The sequence below is a fragment of the Lampris incognitus genome, chromosome 14, assembly GCF_029633865.1.
Source record: "Lampris incognitus isolate fLamInc1 chromosome 14, fLamInc1.hap2, whole genome shotgun sequence".
In the NCBI taxonomy this organism is placed as follows: Eukaryota; Metazoa; Chordata; class Actinopteri; order Lampriformes; family Lampridae; genus Lampris; species Lampris incognitus.
Genome location: NC_079224.1, coordinates 40,393,353 through 40,414,073, shown reverse-complemented (window position 1 = coordinate 40,414,073; position 20,721 = coordinate 40,393,353). Strand labels below are relative to the sequence as shown.

Here is a 20,721-nt window from a genome sequence, read left to right as displayed (position 1 = left end):
CACAATTAAGACATTTCAAAGCCCATTGATACTGACTCGGGGCTACCCCGTTCCCCATAAAAATAATTACCATTCTCCTCCTAGATAAGAGGTAAATGTAATTATTTGCATTTGGTAATAAAATCCATCTAGTCTCTGTAATTCAAATTGCTAGCCCGTGTTTCCCCCTTCCCTTTCTTTTTTCCTGAGGTAATACATTTTAATCAGCGGCATTAGCATATCCCTTTTTTTTATTTCAACAAACATAATATTAGAATGTTCTGTACCACACACACCCTTCTCCTCTCTCTCGCTATGTGTGTGTGTGTGTGTGTGTGTGTGTGTGTGCTTGAGAAACCGAGAAGAGGACACATGGTAGCACACCATGTTCGTCCTCATGCCAGGTGGCCATGCTGTCCATTTTGGCGGGGCGGGGTGGGGGGAGGGGGGTTGGCATTTGAAGAACACACACACATAACACACACACATAGCACACACACACACATAACATACATACACAGACACGCATGCATTGTTGGTTCAGCTTTCTTCACGACGGGGCGGGGGGGGGGTTGGTTTGGTTGGACAGCCTCACCACTGGGGTGCATGTCAAAGGCACGTGTTGATGGACTTATCACATGAAGGGTCCGTGGCCACCGTACAAAGTTGTGCGCAGTTTCATTATTAGCTGAAGGCTGATAAACAATTTCCTCGTTTGATTGCTGGCCCCCATTATATCAGATCTCAACTGAATTCTGCAAAGACCAGAATACCTGCAGCATTTCCTGTCTGTCACTCCTGGCATGGCTTCTGATTGGCTGCTGTCCCATCTACCCTCGCACCTGCCACCTTGCCTTAATTTAGCAAGTTAGGGTGTGGTACTCCTAATCCCCATTTGACTGACAGCAGGAGAGAACCTTTCGTAGCTGGAGGTCCCTCCTGGCACGGCCTTATACTGGCTGTCCCAAATCTGCTGCACCACCACCTGCTCACTCATTTTCAAGCAGCAGATGTAGGCGCGTATGTGTGTGTGTCAAACAGTCCCCATTTGACTGGCAGCATGAAAGGGCCAGTCCTGGTTGGTGCTCCCTCAAGGGATGCTCCCCCATTGGCATTCTGCCATCTGTCTGCTCACCTGTCCTCCATTCAGAGTCAGCAGATGGGGGTGTGGTTTTGTTTTGTGCAGAAAGACAAATAGCGAGAACAGGCCAACTCCGACCCGGTCTCCATGTTCTCTCCGTCATGTTCTGCTGAGTGCTGATGAATATGCGAATTGAGGGTCCAATACTTTGACGGAGCGTCATGACGTCCTTCTCTGTGAGTTGAGGAGTTTAAAACAGTACAAGGGGTCTGAATTTACATTCCCGAATGTGACTCCGCTAGTATGCACCACGATGCATAGTTTTTTCCACCCCCTCTGCCGATCCGGGGAGGGCAGCAGACGACTACCACATGCCCCCTCCGATACATGTGGAGTCGCCGGCCGCTTCTTTTCACCTGACAGTGAGGACTTTCGCCAGGGGGGACGTAGCACATGGGAGGATCACGCTATTCCCCCTCCCCCCGAACAGGCGCCCTGACCACCCAGAGGAGGCGGTAGTGCAGCGACCAGGACACATACCCACATCCGGCTTCCCACCCACAGACACGACCAATTGTGTCTGCAGGGACGCCCGACCCAAGCCGGGGTAACACGGGGATTCGAACCGTCGATCCCCATGTTGGTAGGCAATGGAATAGACCGCTACGCCACCCAGACGTCCACCACGATGCATAGCTGATAGATTGGACTGTCCAGTGGGCAGAGAGGTCTGTGGAATGATTAAGTTTTATAAACCAGTTACAGCCTCGATTCCATTTATGAGCATTTCTCTCCTCTCAGAGACAGTATGAAAGCCTGGGGGGGGTGATACCTTCAAATTCCTAGCCCGGCTAACATTTGTCTTCATCAAGCACAGAGTGTCCAATAAGAGCTAATGTGATTGCACACATCATTATGTGGGGTGGGGGTGGGGGGGGGCAGATTTCATAGCTGTGTTTACCTCATCTGCTCAATGACGGAGCAACCGGAATGATTCAATTACACCTATCAGATTGGATAATGATTTCAGTGTGGGCTGCCTCTGCCTCGCGTTTCTTATCTCTTCCTGCCATCTTCTTCCATCCTCCTCCTCCTCCTCCCTCTCCCTCCGACGCCTGTCTCCCCCCCCCCCCACCTCTCCATATATCCGGGTTGTATACGCGTGGAACGTTCTCTCAGCGCAGCGATACATGTTTGATGTGCTGTGGTCCAACATTAAGCGATTGTATGTTTGCCGCGCTTAGAAAATAACCTACCTGTGTTTGCACTGGTTTTCTGACACAACGAATTTTTTGTGTCCACCCCCCACCCCACCCCCCTGTCTGCATCTAGCTATCAGCAGTCTGCAGCAGTGGGTGTAGTGTAGGTGCAGTCTTATTTTCTGGCTGTCGTATTCACTCTGGGTTATGGGAAAGTGACAGGCCCAAGTAATTACTGATCCCCCGTAGCAGATACCTCCAGCAGCCCCCCAAACTCCTCAGACTGGCTGGCTCTGTCTAGCCCGAGGAATGCTGCAGAGCTGCAGCACAAAGAGAGTCGGACCCGCGGTCCCGGCCGTACCACCGAGCTGATGGGTGGCTGCTCTCTTAGTCATAAACATGCAGCAGTGTGTGTGTGCATGAGCTTGTGTGTGCATGAGCTTGTGTGTGCATGGTATGTATGGGCACTTGCAGCTCGCAGCCATCTTTGCACAAACGCATGCATGCCTGCATTACACAAACACAGAAAGAGGCAAACGTACAACAGACACACTCAATAACTGACGCGCAAGTTTTTAGGAGGGCGCAAACGGATTTTCGTTGTCATCTTTAATCTGAGAGCGATGCAAAAAAAAAAAAAAAAAAAAAAAGACGACGGAAGGTAAAAGAGTCGAGACGTCACACGAAGCGATGACGGCACCGAGCGTTTTGAAGCGGCGCGTCTGATGTAAGAATGAAACGCTCTTCTGTCTGGGGGGTCGCGGCGTACTGTCGTAATTAAAACGCCGGCGACTTCAGACGCTACGTAACCAGGGACCGGAACGTTCAAACTTCCTGCGGTAATTAAACCGCCCCTTACGCCACATCTGAGGAGACAAACGCGCGGCGCTATTACACGACTGTTCACACACAACTGTTGCTGCTCGTGATTCGGAAGAAATTATCGTCTTTAATTACCACAACGGTTCATGTGTGTGTGTGTGGAGTGGCTGTATCTGTGTTTGAATGTGTGCATTCCTGCACGCTTAAACCCCCCCCATAAATGTGGTTTTGCCCTGCTGTGTGGTGAGATATGCCCACGTTTTGTGATTAAATCCCTATCAGATGTGAAGTTGAGATGGCGATGAGGTGCGTTCAGCCCAGACCGGCTGAAGCCTCGACGACCAGGGATGCATTGCTATTTTGTGCGTAATGGTTATGACTGAATGATTAGTGCGTCCTGTGAAACTCTTGCCTTGTACTTCTCAGCAGTCAGCCTGACCTTTCTGTATCCGCTTTTAATTGATGGTTGATGTGGTGTAATGGAGCCTCCGTGCATGTTCCTGTATCTCCTCAAGTCTGACCAGCTGAAAGATGCAGAAACATGACCGAAAACATTCCCTCCGCGTGAGCTCGTCACTCTGCCGTACTGTTTTCACCTGTGCTCACTTGTCTGTTAGCGGCGTCAGTGTCATCTCGCCGTCTGCCACAGGCTCGATATCTTGACCGTATGGATTATTGATATCGCTAACCTGGCCCCTGTGTTTGGCACTTCCATCCAGGACCACGCAGAGACAAATTCAACAACGCTTCGGAGCCAAACCAACACTGCCCGCGTGGAGGGCCTCAGGCCGGGCACCGTCTATGTGGTCCAGGTGCGGGCAAGGACCGTGGCTGGTTTTGGCAAATACAGCTCCAAGATGTGCTTCCAAACTCTCACAGATGGTAAGGATGGCTGAGCCAGGAGAAACACTCTCTCTCTTCTCTCTCTCTCTCTCCTCTCTATCTTCTCTCTCTCTTCCTCTCCTCTTGCTTCTCTCTCTCCTCTCTTCTCTCTCTCCTCTCTATCTCCTCTCTCTCTTCTTCTCCTCTTGCTTCTCTCTCCTCTCTCCTCTCTCCTCTCTCTCTCTCCTCTCATCTCGCTTCTCTCTCTCTCCTCTCTCTCTCTTCTCTTGTTTTTGGATGTTTATTAGTAAGTAAGACTGAAACCATAATGCTTAATTACACTTCTATTTCTACAGCTTCGATTAATTTCCTCGGTCAGGTTTGTGTGTGTTGTGTCTAGGTGTGTGTGTCCAGATGTGTGTGTCCAGGTGTGTGTGTGTGTGTGTGTGTGTGGGTGGGTGTGGGTGGGTGGGTGTGTAGGTGGGGGCTTTTTAGTACTTAGAAAGCTGAGTGTCTTTTGTTTGTTCAACTTACTGTACTTGATCCAAAATGCTTAGCTAATTGTTTTTGTTTTTGTTTTTGTTTTTTTACTCAGCCCTTCTGCTACTGGAGAGCTATCCCAGAATGCATAGCTGCGATTAGTGGTTGATGTGATTAATCATATGTCATGGGAGGTCGGATTGTTGGACAATGTCTGAATAGACTGGTACACCTGTATATAGAGGCTTCATATAGCCTATACACGTGTATATATAGGCTTGAATATATATATATATATATATATATATATATATATATATATATATATATATATATATATATATATATATATATATATATATATATATATATCAACACCGATACAGGAAAAAAGATTTTAATACATGGCAGTACAGGCCTGTTTCGTGCATCTCACACTCATCAGCTGCTAATGTTTTATTCACAAAGACTCATACAGTTTACGTTGTCCAGCGTCACACCCCTAATTTCGGTTAGACGGCAACCAATCAGATGAGGAAACATTCAAGTAATAACAACCAATGGGGTAGGTGCTTATGATGCACAGCAACCAATGGAGGAGTAGAAAACATTACAACCAATGGGACTGGGGTTTGTTTTGAAAAGCATTTAGGGGCCAGGGCGCTGTTGAAATGGCGTACATTAAAAATATAGCAAGGTAATTTATGTCAATTATATATTGGGGTTGTGTTGGGGCACAGTTGGAAGGACAGGCAGTTAAAATATTAAAAAATATATTAAAAAAACCCTCTAATAAATGTCATATGTGTATCGTCTAATGGGGGGGGGGGTAAAGACATTTTACTTATAGTTACAAAGGAGATATTTTTTTCAGTGTCTACAGCTGGTGGCCAATTCATTTCTGTTATTCAAGGTGGACATATCAGGTCTGCAAATAATAAAATATTTTTCTGCCAAGCACAGGTTACATCTTTTACCCCTAACTGAATGTGCACTATTCTTTGCAAGGATTTTCCATGAGACAGAATAACTGATACTCTTGTCTACCAATGACCAAATGTGGCGGCTTAAGGCCATTGCATTTTTTACGTGCTTATTTCTGAAGCTACACATATGGGCATTAAACCTAATTTTAAAAGGGCCCTCTGTTAATCCCACATGAGTGTCCACATTGCAGTTGACTTCTCTTGTCACCGATGCCTGGTAGATGACTCCCTCTATCTGGCATTTTCCTTCTAGAGGACACGATGTCTTAACATGGCAGTTGCAGTTAGAGGTGCTTGGTTGCGGTGAGGGGGTCTGTGCCTTGGTCATGATGCTTGTGTTGTGGGATGTAATAACCTGCTGAACATTTGGCATGCAGCTGTAGCTCATTTTGACTGTGTTCCTGTTGAATATTTTCCTCAATTGGTGGTCTGAGGTAAAGCACTCATCCAAAAGCTTGAAAAATGGTTTTCTAATATTAGAGGCCATGATGTCGCTGTAGGGAGGATTATACCAGGTGATGTTCCACCTTCTGCGCTTTTTTTGTTGTTGTTGCTGGCTGTCGCTAATTGGTGCTGGATTGTACTTAAGTCTGAAATCATATCCACATGTTTGTAAGGCTTCCTGGTATCGGGGGGGCTGCTTCGTTAAAGATGGCCTTGCTGGATGATAAACACGAGAGTCTTTTGTTTATGCTTACTGGGATATTTTTCAAAATGGACGGCAGATGATTGCTTTCTCTGTGGATGTATTGCAGTATATTGTTGGGCTTCATGTATGGCCTGTATGTACCATTTCTAAGGTCTAAAGAGATGTCGAGGAAGTCAATCTGTTTTTTGTTAGCCTCAATGTAATTTTTAGTCCATTGTTTGCAAATATACTACACATTTTCTTTTTTATTCTCTCAACTTCTCTTGCCGGTTTGTTGCAGACTGCCAGCTCGTCGTCTCTATATAGACTGACGTTGACGACGGGCTGGCAGTCTGCAACAAACCGGCACTCACAACAACACTGAGCACTCGCAACACCATTGACGGTTTTGGAAAAAAACGCTAAACACACACACACACACACACACACACACACACACACACATATATATATATATATATATATATATATATATATCGTCATCGTTGGCGTCTCTCGTGTCCGAGGATCCATTCCAAGAGATAGAAAAAAAACTCTTGGAGCCATTTGCTAAAGCCTTGATTAAAGTGGTGATCAGGTCGCGACGCTGGTCCATACTGCTTGGCCAGGGAGGATCTAGTTCCATGGCAACACAAGAGTGAAGACGATGGAATCCGCCACAGGTTGCACCCAAGTGATGGTCGGATTGGGAGTCCGGACTGCCCACTTGTTAGACACTTGCGAGCCAGGGATATGTGGGATTTTTATTACTGCCAGTCCACGGTCCCGTTAGGCTTCAGCCAGCTGAGTGCTGCCCGGGTTATGCCAACTCCACAAGTGAAGTCCGGTCAATACTGCGAGGAGGGGCCTATCCGGGGTTTGTCATGCGTGCAGGAATTGGTAGCCTGAACCTTTCAGCCTACATCACATGACGCTTCAGCAAGCCATATATATATATATATATATATATATATATTTGTGTGTATGTAACCATGTGGAAGGAGATGTGTTTATAATGGGGATGCAGGGAACTACTCCATAGGCCCTTTTCATCCATCTCACACACACACAAACATACACTGTGCATGGGAAAACACATGCAAAACAAAATTTTCTGAAATTAAAATTTTTTAAAATGTATTCCCACAGTCTAAATGGCTGTGCTATCTAGACTGTCAGTGGTGTAAATAGATTTTCAATGTAGTGAGGCCCTGGGACCCACAGGTGGTCTTTGAGTAGGTCCCCAATAAAAAGAAAAACTTATTTGGACAACTTTTGGTGTTAAACTCATCTTTGATGATATATATATATATATATATATATATATATATATATATAATCATGGTTATATCCATGTATGTGTTGAAAATGTACCTGAAAATGAACCAAATAAGATCCCAAATCTGAAAAATAAATTTTACAAAATAACATCACATCATCATGACATACTACAAAATTCAAATTAAAAAAGGGTCTGTAGCAACATAATAGCACCAAGATCAAGTATCAAATAACACATGTGAACAAAACATCACTCAAATAAAAACAAAATGGAGTCTGTAGCGCCGTAGTAACCAGTGCTAAAAATGAATTCTCAAATAAAAGAGAAAATAATGAAACTAAAAGAAAATGAATTGAGTTAGTCGATGTGAAGCTTTTATCTCGAGCATGAACCTTGACTAAGACAGTAGTGAAAAGCTGTCCTCTGGTGTTTGGTTTATCTCCGTGGTGTCGACACGGCGCGTCCCCTGGACGGTACAGCATCATCGGTCCTCACCGACGTGCGTGACGGTGGTCATGGGAGTTTATTTACCAGCACCAGGTTTTATAGCCCTGGTCGTTGAAGGGAAATCTGTGTGGCGAGCTTGTTGCAGCTAAAGTAGCATGTCGCGATGACGAAACACATGATCTCATCTGCACGAGTTAGAAAATGGTGGGGCGTTTGGGTGGTGTGGCGTTCTAATTCCATTGCCTACCAACATGGGGATCACCAGTTCGAATCCCCGTGTTACCTCCGGCTTGGTCGGGCATCCCTACCGACACAATTGGCCGTGTCTGTGGGTGGGAAGCCAGATGTGAGTATGTGTCCTGGTCGCTGCACTAGCGCCTCCTCTGGGTGGTCGGGGCGCCTGTTCGGGGGAGGGGGAATAGCGTGATCCTGCCACGCACCACATCCCCCTGGTGAAATTCCTCACTGTCAGTTGAAAAGAAGTGGCTGGTGACTCCACATGTATCGGAGGAGGCATGTGGTAGTTTGCAGCCCTCCCCGGATCGGGGGGGTGGGCAGTGACTGGGACAGCTCAGAAGAGTGGGGTGATTGGCCGGATACAACTGGGGAGGGAAAAAAAGGGGGGGGATCCAAAAAAATTAGAAAAGGTGACTGGTGGCGAGGTTTCTTTCGTTATTTCTATTATTTCAACATGGATCTGCTATGCACAATGTAGCATTATCGGGGGGGGGGGATACAGAGCGCCCCCTGGACGCGTCGATAGTGAGTTCACTGCGTCCTTTCAGATTTTGATGCGACCGGGACGCAGGACGCGTACTTATTTACATCACTGACAAGTCCTATTCTGCCGCACCAGATCTTATTGTTCCCCTGCCGTCTCGTGGGTGTGAATCAATACCTAGGTCAGTGCAGGAGTGACACATCCGCATTGTGCGCCGCTAATCAAGATGATGATGATCATCACCAAGATGAAGATGATCTGGAGAGGGAAAGATGTGAGGGATGGTAATGATGATCATTAAGATCGGCGTCGTTTTGGACATTTACCTGTGTAGAGCAGATGTAATGGTGTTATCCAGGACCCTTTGTTTTCCCTCACAGTCGCCTGTCATCCTGGTATCTCACACACACACACACACATACACACACATTCACACCGACACTGTTTATGGATCATCTCTTGGAATCCTGCCACGGCACGACATTCGTCAAGGCAATTAGCTCAGATGCAAGAGAACCAACAACATCACGATCGCTGCACCATCTCCCACCCCCTTGTCACCCCCCACAATTGCCAAGCGTTCCCCACTGGCTTCTCTTACCGCTATTTCCCATCCATGGCTCGCCACACAACGTATAATCCCTGTTGTCTGCCCTTCGTCACGTTTTCATACACCTCCACATAATACCCCCTCACCCCCCCTCTGCCAGCATTCACACAGAGATGAGCCCACCGACGCGGAGGCACCACCCACACAGACGCACACGCAGACTGGCGGTGCTGCCAAGGGGTTTGATTGTCAGGTGTGATGAGAGGAGGCGATTGGCCCATCAGTGCGGTGACTGATGTCACAGCTCTCCGGGTCTCTAACAGGCTGTGGCATTGAGCACTAACTGATTGTAATGGGGGGGCCTGTTTGCTGCTGGGAGAGGTAGCCGTGTGATTTGTAGCTGTCAGGGAAAATGACCATTCTTGTATGGGTAAAGTGGAGATTTATCCGGACCCCACGCCACCCTAATGTGCATCAAAAGTGAGCAGGCGGGCTCCGTCTGAGAGCCCGAGCAGCTGGGTCATTCACGCGGTTCGGCTGAAATGCACTTGATAAATTTGCAAGTTTAAAGAGTGAGCAATTCCTGTCACATTTAGTTTCCTATGATATTACAGCTCTCCGACTGCTTCCCGAGATGCATTACTTTTCCTTTTATCACTCTAATCCAATAGGCCCATTCAGCGCGAGGGGATTGGATTTGGGAGTTGCTGATTTGCTGGGAGCATGCTAAATCATGTGCCGCTAACGCGACGGGTTCAGCCGGCATCAAAGTTCAGGGGCGACAGACGCACACTGAGGATTTCGCCGTGTCATTTAAGCCGCCCTCCAAGCTTCCACCATCCCCTCCCCGTCTCCCCACCTGGAGGTTTGAGCGACTGGGTGCGTGCGACTTCTGTTGGAACGCGTCCGACAGAAAATCCCAGGGTGCACTTTCAGGTCCACGCTTTGTGACAGCTCACGACAGAGAGGGCAAGGAAACACCGAAAGACCTTCCTCGGTCCTCCTCTTCCTTCCGAAGTTGTTGGTGGTTTTTTTTTTTCCCTGTCTGTCCTCCCTTGTGTCTCTCGCCCTGTCTGAATTTGCCTCTCCTAGTTTATCGAAGGCAGCCTGTCAGTCAGCCTCGCAGAAGCTTGTTAGCTCTGACACGTGACCTCCCGGCTGCAACATTAAATACCCATTCCAGACCCGAGGAAAATCCTGGGTTTTTACTGCAGCCACCTTTAGTGTGCAAAAAGGTCTTGGCTCAGAATCCTAGAAAACCAGTCATAGGAACGGCAAGGCAATTTTCCTCGGCACTAGTAAAGCATTTTCCTGGTCCCGTGTCCGTAGGAGATCTATACGTCCCTAACAGATTCCTAGCGTTCGTATGTCTCATTTGTTGTGTCTGGTGCACGATGTTACACATGCATATTTGTATTCAGTGACGCAGATTTCGCAGCCCAATATTTACAGTAAATCTGTTCCACTGCTGCCATGCGGCTCATCTGGTGTAACATGATAAAAACCTGCAGAACACGACTCCGTGCAAATACTGGCACTATACAAAAAACAGCAACACATCATGTCCACCGGCCATTATTTCGAGTTCAGTATTAACAATAAGGTAACAATGTGAAGCTGATCGTTCAGGACAGGATGGGGTCTGATGGAACCCTAACCCCCAGAGTTTTACCAACAACCTCAGGATGTGAAACCCAAGGGGGGGGGGGTTTGATGTGGATTTAGTCTTTACCAACTGGTTTAACCGTTGTGCTTTTCCTCCCTTTTCGCCTTGTGTCCTCCATCTTCCTCCCACCATTCTCTGTCCTCCGCTCACACCTCTTGCCTGCCCCCCCCACACACACACACACGCACACACAAATACCCCTGCATGTTTAACCTCTCCCTCCTGTCACTGTCCTGTATATAGATGACTTCAAGTCGGAGCTGAGGGAACAGCTTCCTCTGATTGCAGGCTCGGCGGCGGCAGGAGTGGTCTTCATTGTTTCTCTGGTGGCCATCTCTATCGTCTGCAGCAGGTACTCGCACGTTCTTCTCTTACTCTTTCTAACACACAGCACACGTTTGGCTACACAGCTTGGTCTAGTGTGTGGGCATGTCCGTAAGCTCATACCGAAAGAGATCCTGCAGTACCAAGGACACCTCCAGGCTTCACATCGTCAGTGCTTGTGCCAGTAATCTGTTGCTTCTGTGTTTCATTCTTCTTTTTTTTTTGGAGATCGGAATCAGAAGTGCGCGCAGTACAGCTTTTGACTTTGCGTTACCGTTGAGCTGTTATTCCATGCAAATGTATTTTGAGGAAGAGAGCTAAGATCAACTACTGTGCCCAATTTGACCTGGTAACTTACTTAAGCCAAACCAATTTGGTTTTCCAACAGTTTGCCACATTTTATCATTCTCGCCTTTTTCCTCTTCAGAGAAATGAAAGCTGAATTTCCTCAGTGCCATGTGCGACTTTGAGTGAATAAGCATTTATCAAACGGGCTGGGCTCTTTTGATGCCGAGGCAGAGGAGACAGATGAAAAGCATAGAGATCCTATCGAGGTCTAATTAAAAATCAGCTCATTTTCATAAACTTCATTTGCCATCCCCTAACCCTTTGCAACTGAATCAATTTCAGCCATGTCATTTTCAGGCCATGCTGAGACACACAGACAGTAATAAGTCTTCGTTTACACTTCCTTTCATCCTGTTGTCTCTCTCGCTCCCCCTTTCTTTTTCTCTCTCAACATTCATCTATCCTGCAGGAAAAGGGCATACACGAAGGAGGCAGTATACAGTGACAAGCTGCAACACTACAGCACTGGAAGAGGTGAGTTCACCCTCCAACAGCCCATCCAGCCAATGGCTGTTGAGTTGCAGTAATTTAACTTGAGTCCAGCAGCCTGTTACCCATATCTGGTGTTTACACTGGAGAGATGGGTGGCACGGTGGCCCAGTGGTTAGCACTGTTGCCTCACAGCAAGAAGGTGCTGGGCTCGAACCCCAGGCTGCCCCAGGTCCTTTCTGTGTGGAGTTTGCATGCTCTCCCCGTGTGCTCCGGTTTCCTCCTGCCATCAAAAAGACATGCTCTTTAGGGTTAATACCCCTGTCTGTAGGGGCGTCCAGGTAGTGTAGCGGTCTATTCGGTTGCCTACCAACACGGGGGCCGCCGGTTTGAATCCCTGTGTTACCTCCAGCTTAGTTGGGCGTCCCTACATACACAGTTGGCCGTGTCTGCAGGTGGGCAGCTGGATGTGGGTATGTGTCCTGGTCGCTGCACTAGCACCTCCTCTGGTCTGTTCGGGGAAATTGGGGTGGGGTAGCGTGATCCTCCCACGCGCTACGTCCCCCTGGCGAAACTCCTCACTGCCAGGTGAAAAGAAGCGGCTGGCGAATCCACATGTATTGTAGGAGGCATGTGGTAGTCTGCAGCCCTCCCCAGATCGGCCGAGGGGGTGGAGCAGCGACCGGGACGGCTTGGGAAGAGTGGGGTAATTGGCCAGGTACAATTGGGGAGAAAAAGGGGCGGGGAAAATAAAAAAAACAACAACAAAAAAACTCCCGCCTGTTGCCCTGAATAAGGCAATGGAAAGAAGAACTGGAGTTGGTCCCTGGGCGCTGCAGCTGCCCGCTGCTCCTATACAACAGGATGGGTTAAATGCAGAGAACACATTCATTGTAACAATACACTGTCAAATAAAGTGGCTTTCATTCATTCATTCATATTGCTAATATTCTAGATAATTTCAGACTTGTGTTACACTGTAGCCAACATGTCAGTTTTAATGTTGCGACCATTCCAAAGTCTGTTTCCTTTTTCTTTTGGTTAACCCTTGCTCTGCTGTCATTTCACACGTATCATAGAGGGTACACTGTGTTGTATTTAAATGAAAGTGCAGTTGGCAAGAGAAGATTGTGTCTTATCTAGCGGGCTGCTGTGGATGAAAATTACATTTTCTGCCCTCAGTGAGACTGATTGACACTCATTTCTCAGGGCTGGACGATAGCTGTGATTGAGTCGTGTTTCTGCTCGCAGGGCACTGGCTGATGAGGGGAAAGTACCCAGAGGGTGCACACACACACAGACATGCACATGCGCACACACACAGACATGCACATGCACACACACATGCACAAAAAGGCCGTGCATGAGTTTTGTTCCTCAAATGAAAGCCCTGTGTACTGCCGACCTAGCAGTCTGAAGGGGGGCTCACTCGAGGGGATAGAGTTTTGTCGGGCCTGACACAGCAAAGTGTTTCAACACAGTTACTTTGTGTCACGGCTACAGCAGTGGCAGCTGGGAGCTCATTAAAAACACTGTGGGCAGAGGAAAATGGCTCCCCGTTCTTTGTGGCGGTCTCTGAAGAGTCAGTTCTGTCACAGGCTATAGGAAAATGAAATGCAATTAACGTAAGTGGGAATAATAAACAAAAGACGCTTACAGATGTAATCATCTAATAAGCAACGAAACACGGAAAATAAAAAACTCTTGATTAGGGCGCCGGTGTAGAGGTTTAATCCCTCAACCCTTACACCACCAGTCATACCGTAATCCACCAGCCCACAATGTATTGTTTTATTCCTTTCTCTCCAGATTTGACTGACAGTTTTGTAATTACAGTATTCTGTGCAACAATAAAGCGGGGACACTTGGCCAATTGTTTTGGGTGAAATACCAAAAACATGTCGCAAGCTTTCTCCCAGCGGCCTCCTGTTACAGCTGCTGCTGCACGCATCACAGGGGCTCGGTTTATAAATGAGTTTATCTGGAGTCCACCTACTAGAACAGGCTTCTTCCAGATGCAAGTAAGTCCTTACTGACAGGTCAAGTGTAATTATAAAAGTTTTGCTGCATGACGGGGGTCATGGGTATCGAGACAAGTTTACTTGTGTAGCCCGAAGTAAAACGAAGGGCTTTACAGTCAAGTTGTAGATGTCAGTCATAGATATCAGTTCCTAAACAGCTGACCCAGTGAACAAACTGAGATGCTAAAAAGGGGGGGTGTCCGCGTAGTCTAGCGGTCTGTTTTGTTGCCCACCAACATGGGGATCGCCGGTTTGAATCCCCACTTTACTGCCGACTTCGTTGGGCGTCCCTATAGACGCAATTGGCCTTGTCTGCGGGTGGGAAGCCGGATGTGGGTACGCGTCCTCGTCGCCGCACTAGCACCTCCTCTGATCAGTCTGGGCGTCTGTTCAGGGGGGAGGGAGAACTGGGGGGGAATAGCATGATCCTCCCACGCACTACGTCCCCCTGGCAAAACTCCTGACTGTCTGGTGAAAAGAAGCGGCTGGCGACTCCACATGTATCGGAGGAGGCATGTGGTAGTCTTCAGCCCCCCCCCCGGATCGGCAGAGCGGGTGGAGCACAGACCTGGACAACTTGGAAGAGTGGGGTAATTGGTTGGATACAATTGGGGTGGAAAAGGGGGGGGGGGTGCTAAAAAGATGACGGATGAAGAAGAGATTTAAGGCAGCTAGTTAGGCAGGCTAGTATGAGTTAGGATAATCGAGCGAGTTTGAAGAAGAGGATGCAGTTCGAACACATGCACACAAACATGCGTCACACCAATGCTTAACCTGTCACTTGAGCGGCCTGCATGTTTGCCGTTGTGTACTGTGTTATGTAACGGCTACATCAGCAGGGAGTACTTGTCACCTGCAGCCATCCACACATATTACGTATACTGGCCTGCATCTGATGTCCTGGCCCGCCTAACCTCAGCGCACCTCTCGCAATACATCAACAAGGCAACTCCATCAGCACCTGTCAACCTCGGTTTATTAACGGTTGCAAACATCGCCCACACAGTATACCTTTATGCCTCTGCACATTTGACTACCGACACATCTTCAGTCACATGTAAAGCAAACGGTTTTACTGCTCATGTAAGTGCAGCTGTCGTGTGCACTCGGCACATCTGGTCTTCACACCTACTGTAGGCAAGCGCCTTGAAAACACAGTGACTCACTGTCAATATGGTTTGAGTTGTCCTCACACTGTATGTCCAACACGAAAACAAGAGCAGGACTGCCGGCGACCAGCTTTAGATTTGTTTTGACATTGGCTTAAGATAATGCATTAATTTAAATATAACATATCAAACTCTGTTTTATTTGTTTTTCGTTCATTTCTTCCCCCTTCTTAGAATTTATTTATTGCACCGTGCAGATTTAAACCAGACCGAACATTTTTACTGTCTGCACCAACCTTATTGTTAATCCCATAGGATTTTCAGATCCCCGCTATGATTTCCCCACTAATAAGCCTTGGTGTCTGACAGATGATTTTTTGCACATCAAATACCAGATAATTAGTTTGTGTTTATGAAGAAAAGTTGATTCATTATGTTCGCGGAGCCACAGAGAAGATTAGCTTGCATCCCAGACCCGCGTGTGGGAATATATTTACTTCCAGCCTCCAGTACGCCTCAACTATTTATGTTTAGTTCTCAAAATAGAATCACACGAAGTAGACTGCCTTGAATATAGGGAAATTGTAAAAAGTAAATACTGACGTGAGGGGGGGGTTTATTTGAGCCGTTCAAACCGCCACCGCCATATCAAAGAATCCCATTTCTCCAAATGGATAACCACGGAAAAAGTGCAGTTAAGTGCAGATTTTTGCCGTAAACAGCAAAATGTAATTATCAGCGGGCTAGGGGAATCAAAGGAAGCTAACTACGCCCGTGCTAAAGAGCGCCGTATCAAAGAATTACCCCAACTTGAAAATGAACATAAAAGTGTGGTAAGCGCAGATTTTGCCGTAAACAGCAAAATCTAATTATTAACCGGCTGAGGGGACCAGAGGGGGATCAGTGTGCACGTGCACGAGAGCGCCATATCAAGGCATTATTCCGACTTAAAGCGAACGTGTTTCTGAAGCCACTGTTTCATGTTGACAGTGCCGTTTATCTCAGGGCGGTATGTACATGCTGTATATTACGGTTATCAATTTCATTTCACCCATTGCCGGTAATAGATTAATGCGGGCATTAGTGCCATGGGGCTGATTTGTGGATACATTAGGGCCGTCCAGTAAGCGAGCGGGGGCCGACTAATAGGAGGGTAAATGCAGGACATTGGTGAAAATAACACGGTTAAGTGCTGCACGGTAAACTGTAATTTATAACGCCGGTCAGCTAAATGCTTTTACCTATTCAAATCAAATTTGTCAGGGTCTAAAGATTTTTGCCGAGATTTATACGTGTGTGTTTAACGGAGTAACGAGTTTGTGTTTTAGCCCCCCACAGCTAGACGGAGTCGGATAACTTCAGCGGACGTCGGGCCTAATTCCTGTAAAGTGTGTCTGCGGCCGTCTAATTGAACGCAGCGTCGTGCCGCCGCCATTTAGTGTGTTGCTGTTAAGTCACGGGGGCAGCTGCTCCTCTTCCCCCTTAAAAGTGCTGTTGTTTTATATCTGGGTAAAAATAGACCTGGCGTGTGGCTGCCTTTTGCCCCATACACTAAGATCAAGGAGCCATGAAATATTAAAGCCCGGATCTATTTTTTATCTACGGGCCGTAAAAAGATGAGTCCAGTTAAACAGGGCTGCACCACAGAGAGGGGAAGAGATAAACTGTTTGCAATTTAAATTATACATGAAAATGGATTCCGTTCTGGAACGGAAAGTAATGGGTTAGAGTATGTAGTCACCTGTGCATGTGTGTGTGTGTGTTAACAAATGTGTGTATGTGTGTGTGCGTGTGTGCATGCATGCGTGTACAAGTGCATGCATGCATGTGTGTGTGGGTGCTTGGGGGTGCGAGCGCGTCTGGACTCTGTTTGTTGTTGCACATATGTCATGCAGACATTCTGAATCTGACCCAGGGGTGCCATCGAGTGTGCCACTCAGTGACACATGTAAATAGGATGTCATTAAAGCGTGCAAAAGCCGCAAACACTCTGATGGATTAACTCAAATCCAATCTGTATGGAATCTCTAATCAGCAATTACATCCACACAGGCGAGGTCCTAGGCAATTAGCGTGGTAACTAGAATCCGGTTCTAGTTGAGAGAGAAGTGAGCCACCTTGATCCCTTAAGGACTAGACCTCATCCTCTCCCCCGTCTCCCCTGAGAGCCCCTATCCACTCGCTCTGAAGCAAATGAACAGGCCCAAATTGACTAGATGGAGATGGACTCATTCCAATCATGGCTACTAAGGTTTTGACTCGACAGCCCTGAGAGACGGACTACCCATGGGTGTCAACATGGAAATGAGAATTGAACGTCTACTTGCTTTCTGCTGTGTCCATGCTGCTGTTGCATGTGTTGACAAGTTTTTTTTCCCCATTTGTTTTGTTTGTTTTGGTTTTTTTTCCCTCCCCACCCAACCGGCCTGTCGACCCAGAAACAATCTGTCCTGCATTTGCAGCCATCGCCAGTCTGTGAACTGAGCTCACCTATCGTGGAACAGCATAAAGAGCCAGTTGATAGTGCAGTGGTTTTATCTCTTTATGAGCTCCTATAGGGAAAGGCTGCAGGGAAATTGGTTCTACCACTATCAAACAGCAGAGACTGCTAGGGTAAGGGATAAAAGGGAGAAAAAAAATCTGTCTACATTTACTCGCAATATCCCCCACATTCCTCCCACCCCCAGCCCCGCTCTCTCTCTCTCTCTCTCTCTCTCTCTCTCTCTCTCTCTCTCTCTCTCTCTCTCTCTCTCTCTCTCTCTCTCTCTCTCTCTCTCTCTCTCTCTCTCTCTCTCTCTCTCTCTCTCTCTCTCTCTCTCTCTCTCTCTCTCTCTCTCTCTCTCTCTCTCTCTCCCTCTTTCTGTCTGAATCCCCTGGTCTGCTCACCCCTTCAGAAGACTGAATCATCAAACCACCATTTTGTTGTCGGCTTTACTCGGAGGAGAGGTTGTTTCTGGAATTGTGCACCCAAACCGTTAAGACGCATGCATTACGTGTTCACTCATATTGATTTAAGAACCATAAGTACTCCTACCCCACCTCTGACAAGGACCGTTAGACTAAATAGACTCATCATTTACTTGCCACTTCGAGAAAGCATGTATTGATTGCAAGGAGCGTTGCATTACAAAGTAAACGTTAATGTGACATGAAGCGGTGTGAGTGCGTTCATCGTCTCACCACGCGCATCATTGTCACTAGACTTTAAACCAGAGACGAAGCAGAATCCACTTTTCTCTCATCGAATGTTCACTGAGCACTTTGGTTGTTCTAGAGCTCTCATTGCGAGCCGACATGTCTAACTGCCCCTCCCCACTGGGCTGCCCGACCCACTTCTCAGGCTCCCTGGGATGAAGATCTACATTGACCCCTTTACCTATGAAGATCCCAACGAGGCGGTTCGGGAATTTGCTAAGGAGATCGACGTGTCCACCGTCAAGATCGAGGAGGTCATTGGTGCAGGTACAGTGGGCATTGTAGAGGTTTTGTGGGTTTTCGTGTATCTGTGTGTGTGTGTTCTTGTTCAGCTATATTTGTGAGGGTCAATTCCAGCTTTTAAATCATGAGAGCAAGGACATTTTTGCAAAGTGAGTACATTTGGGTCGGTCTCCACTTCTTCGGGGATCTGATTGAGGGTTAGGACTTGGGTTTCAGGGCAGGAATTAGGATGAGGCTAAAGTAAGGGTCAGGTTAAGGTTTGGTATATAACTCTAGTGGTTAAGGTTAGGGGCTAGGGAATGAATCTAGCCAATAAGGGTGGTTACATGTTTAGGAAAACAAATACGTGTGTGTGTGTATGCACTGATTTGTGTGTATTTTTTTGTGACACAAGATTTTAAGGTGAATGCAATCTTGTATTATTGTCTTGATTTTGTTATTTTTCCCAGCAATGACTGCATTGAATATATACATTATCCATATGTTTCATCCAAAGTGTATACATGGTTACCAATAATGTGATTTCTCTGGTACACAGGCATACATCGATTCTTTTACCGGTTAGCTCTTTCGGTACTTCCTGTCCTCGTCACTACTGGATCATGGCAGTGACAGTGTTCAAGCATGCATGTCAGGTTATGTTTGCAACCTGTCTCTTGTTATTGCTGCAGGAGACCATATAACATGTGCATTCATATTTACCATTCTGTCAGCGTTTAAGTGTTAGCTACCTGACCGGCAAATAGCTATTTTCATGTGTGTACAGTTCACTGTGTCTGGTTACCTTTCACATGCACATTAAAAAATAGCAAAAAAGGCGTCTGGGTGGCGTGGCGGTCTATTCCGTTGCCTACCAACACGGGATCATCGGTTCGAATCCCCGCGTTACCTCCGGCTTGGTCGGGTGTCCCTACAAACACAATTGGCCGTGTGTGCGGGTGGGAAGCCGGATGTGGGTGTGTGTCCTGGTCGCTGCACTAGCGCCTCCTCTGGTGGGTCGGGGTGCCTGTTCGGGGTGGAGGGGGAACTAGGGGGAATAGCGTGTTCCTCCCACGTGCTACGTCCCCCTGGCAAAACTCCTCACTATCAGGTGAAAAGAAGCGGCTGGCGACTCCACATGTATCGGAGGAGGCATGTGGTAGTCTGCAGCCCTCCGCGGATCGGCGGAGGGGGTGGAGCAGCAACCAGGACGGCTCGGAAGAGTGGGGTAATTGGCTGGATGCAATTGGGGAGAAAAACGGGGGAAAATCCAAAAAAGAAAAGAAATTAGGTATAATCGGGATTTGCTTACTCAAGTTTGACCTTTCCCGATGAAGGCTGTCAGATAAGTGCACATGAGTGTTTCATTATATATATGTATATATATATGAGTCAGAGTAATAACTTTGTTGTTTTATGATGAGGTTATTAACCTACATATTTCTATCGACGGATGTGTGTAATTACCCCGAGTCTGTATGTGGCCTTAAAAGCCACTTAGACCCTTCAGATGGTGATACGTTGAGGGCTCATGTCAAGTGCACCAGCAGCAGCATATAGGTCAGCTGCCTTGAGACCCTAATGGTGTCAGAAATAACTTACAGCACAGACTGGCTCCATCTGTTGTTATGAGACCCTCTCAGTTAAAGTTGTACATTCTGCAGCTGGTGACATCTTCATTTGATTCAACATTGCACATAATGAGCTACCGTATAATTTCCGTTTCTGCTTCTTTATCCTCGCCAAGATACTGTAAAAATATCTTCTTTTGGTGGAATTCATTATCAGGTAATTACTTAATTAGCCTTGACATGAATTACAGGAAGCACCAGAGGCTAGAATAGCTTCAAGGTGATATTTGTTCACTTGTGTAGTGTAACCTGCTGAAGTATTTTCTGATGAGCAGTGTGTATGTTCTCTTTTCAGCAGGCTAGGGCACACTTTGTTGACAGCGTGGAGGACATGCTGATGTGTGTTGGTTCATATACAGACTGAAATACTCTTGATAATGAGACTAGGCCTGGAATAGCTCCTGCGGGCTGGCCTACTCAGCAAGCTAGGTGTGAGGAAGCAACAGAGCTAGGATGGAATAGGAATGTGTGTGTGTGTGGGGGGGGGGTCCTAAGTAATTAAAGATTTCCATTTTTGTTGAATTCACTGTGTGGTTTCTCTATAGGACACCACGTCGGTGATAATTAATCAAACAGCTTTTCTGATATTTACTGGATAGTCCTTGTTAGTCTCTGAATGGGGAATATGCTCAGCACTACACTTTTAAGGTGGACGGCTGCCATGATTCACAGCGAGCTGCACAGTTCACAATATCCTGGAGAAGCTACAGCGAAACAGTATTTGGCAACACTAAGTGAGCCTAATGCGGACTAAATCAAGACCCTTGATTCTCCATGTA

The 20,721-nt window shown here is 47.0% G+C and overlaps 1 protein-coding gene across 1 annotated transcript in view; it reads left to right on the top strand.

Moving 5' to 3' along the window:
- LOC130124454 (ephrin type-B receptor 1-like) overlaps positions 1-20,721 on the top strand; it is a 239,729-nt gene that overhangs the window by 194,985 nt on the left and 24,023 nt on the right. The window contains 6 exon segments of the mRNA XM_056293908.1: positions 3,801-3,963; positions 10,907-11,015; positions 11,745-11,809; positions 18,169-18,234; positions 18,237-18,356; positions 20,488-20,495. Coding sequence (XP_056149883.1) covers positions 3,801-3,963; positions 10,907-11,015; positions 11,745-11,809; positions 18,169-18,234; positions 18,237-18,356; positions 20,488-20,495 — 531 coding nt within the window.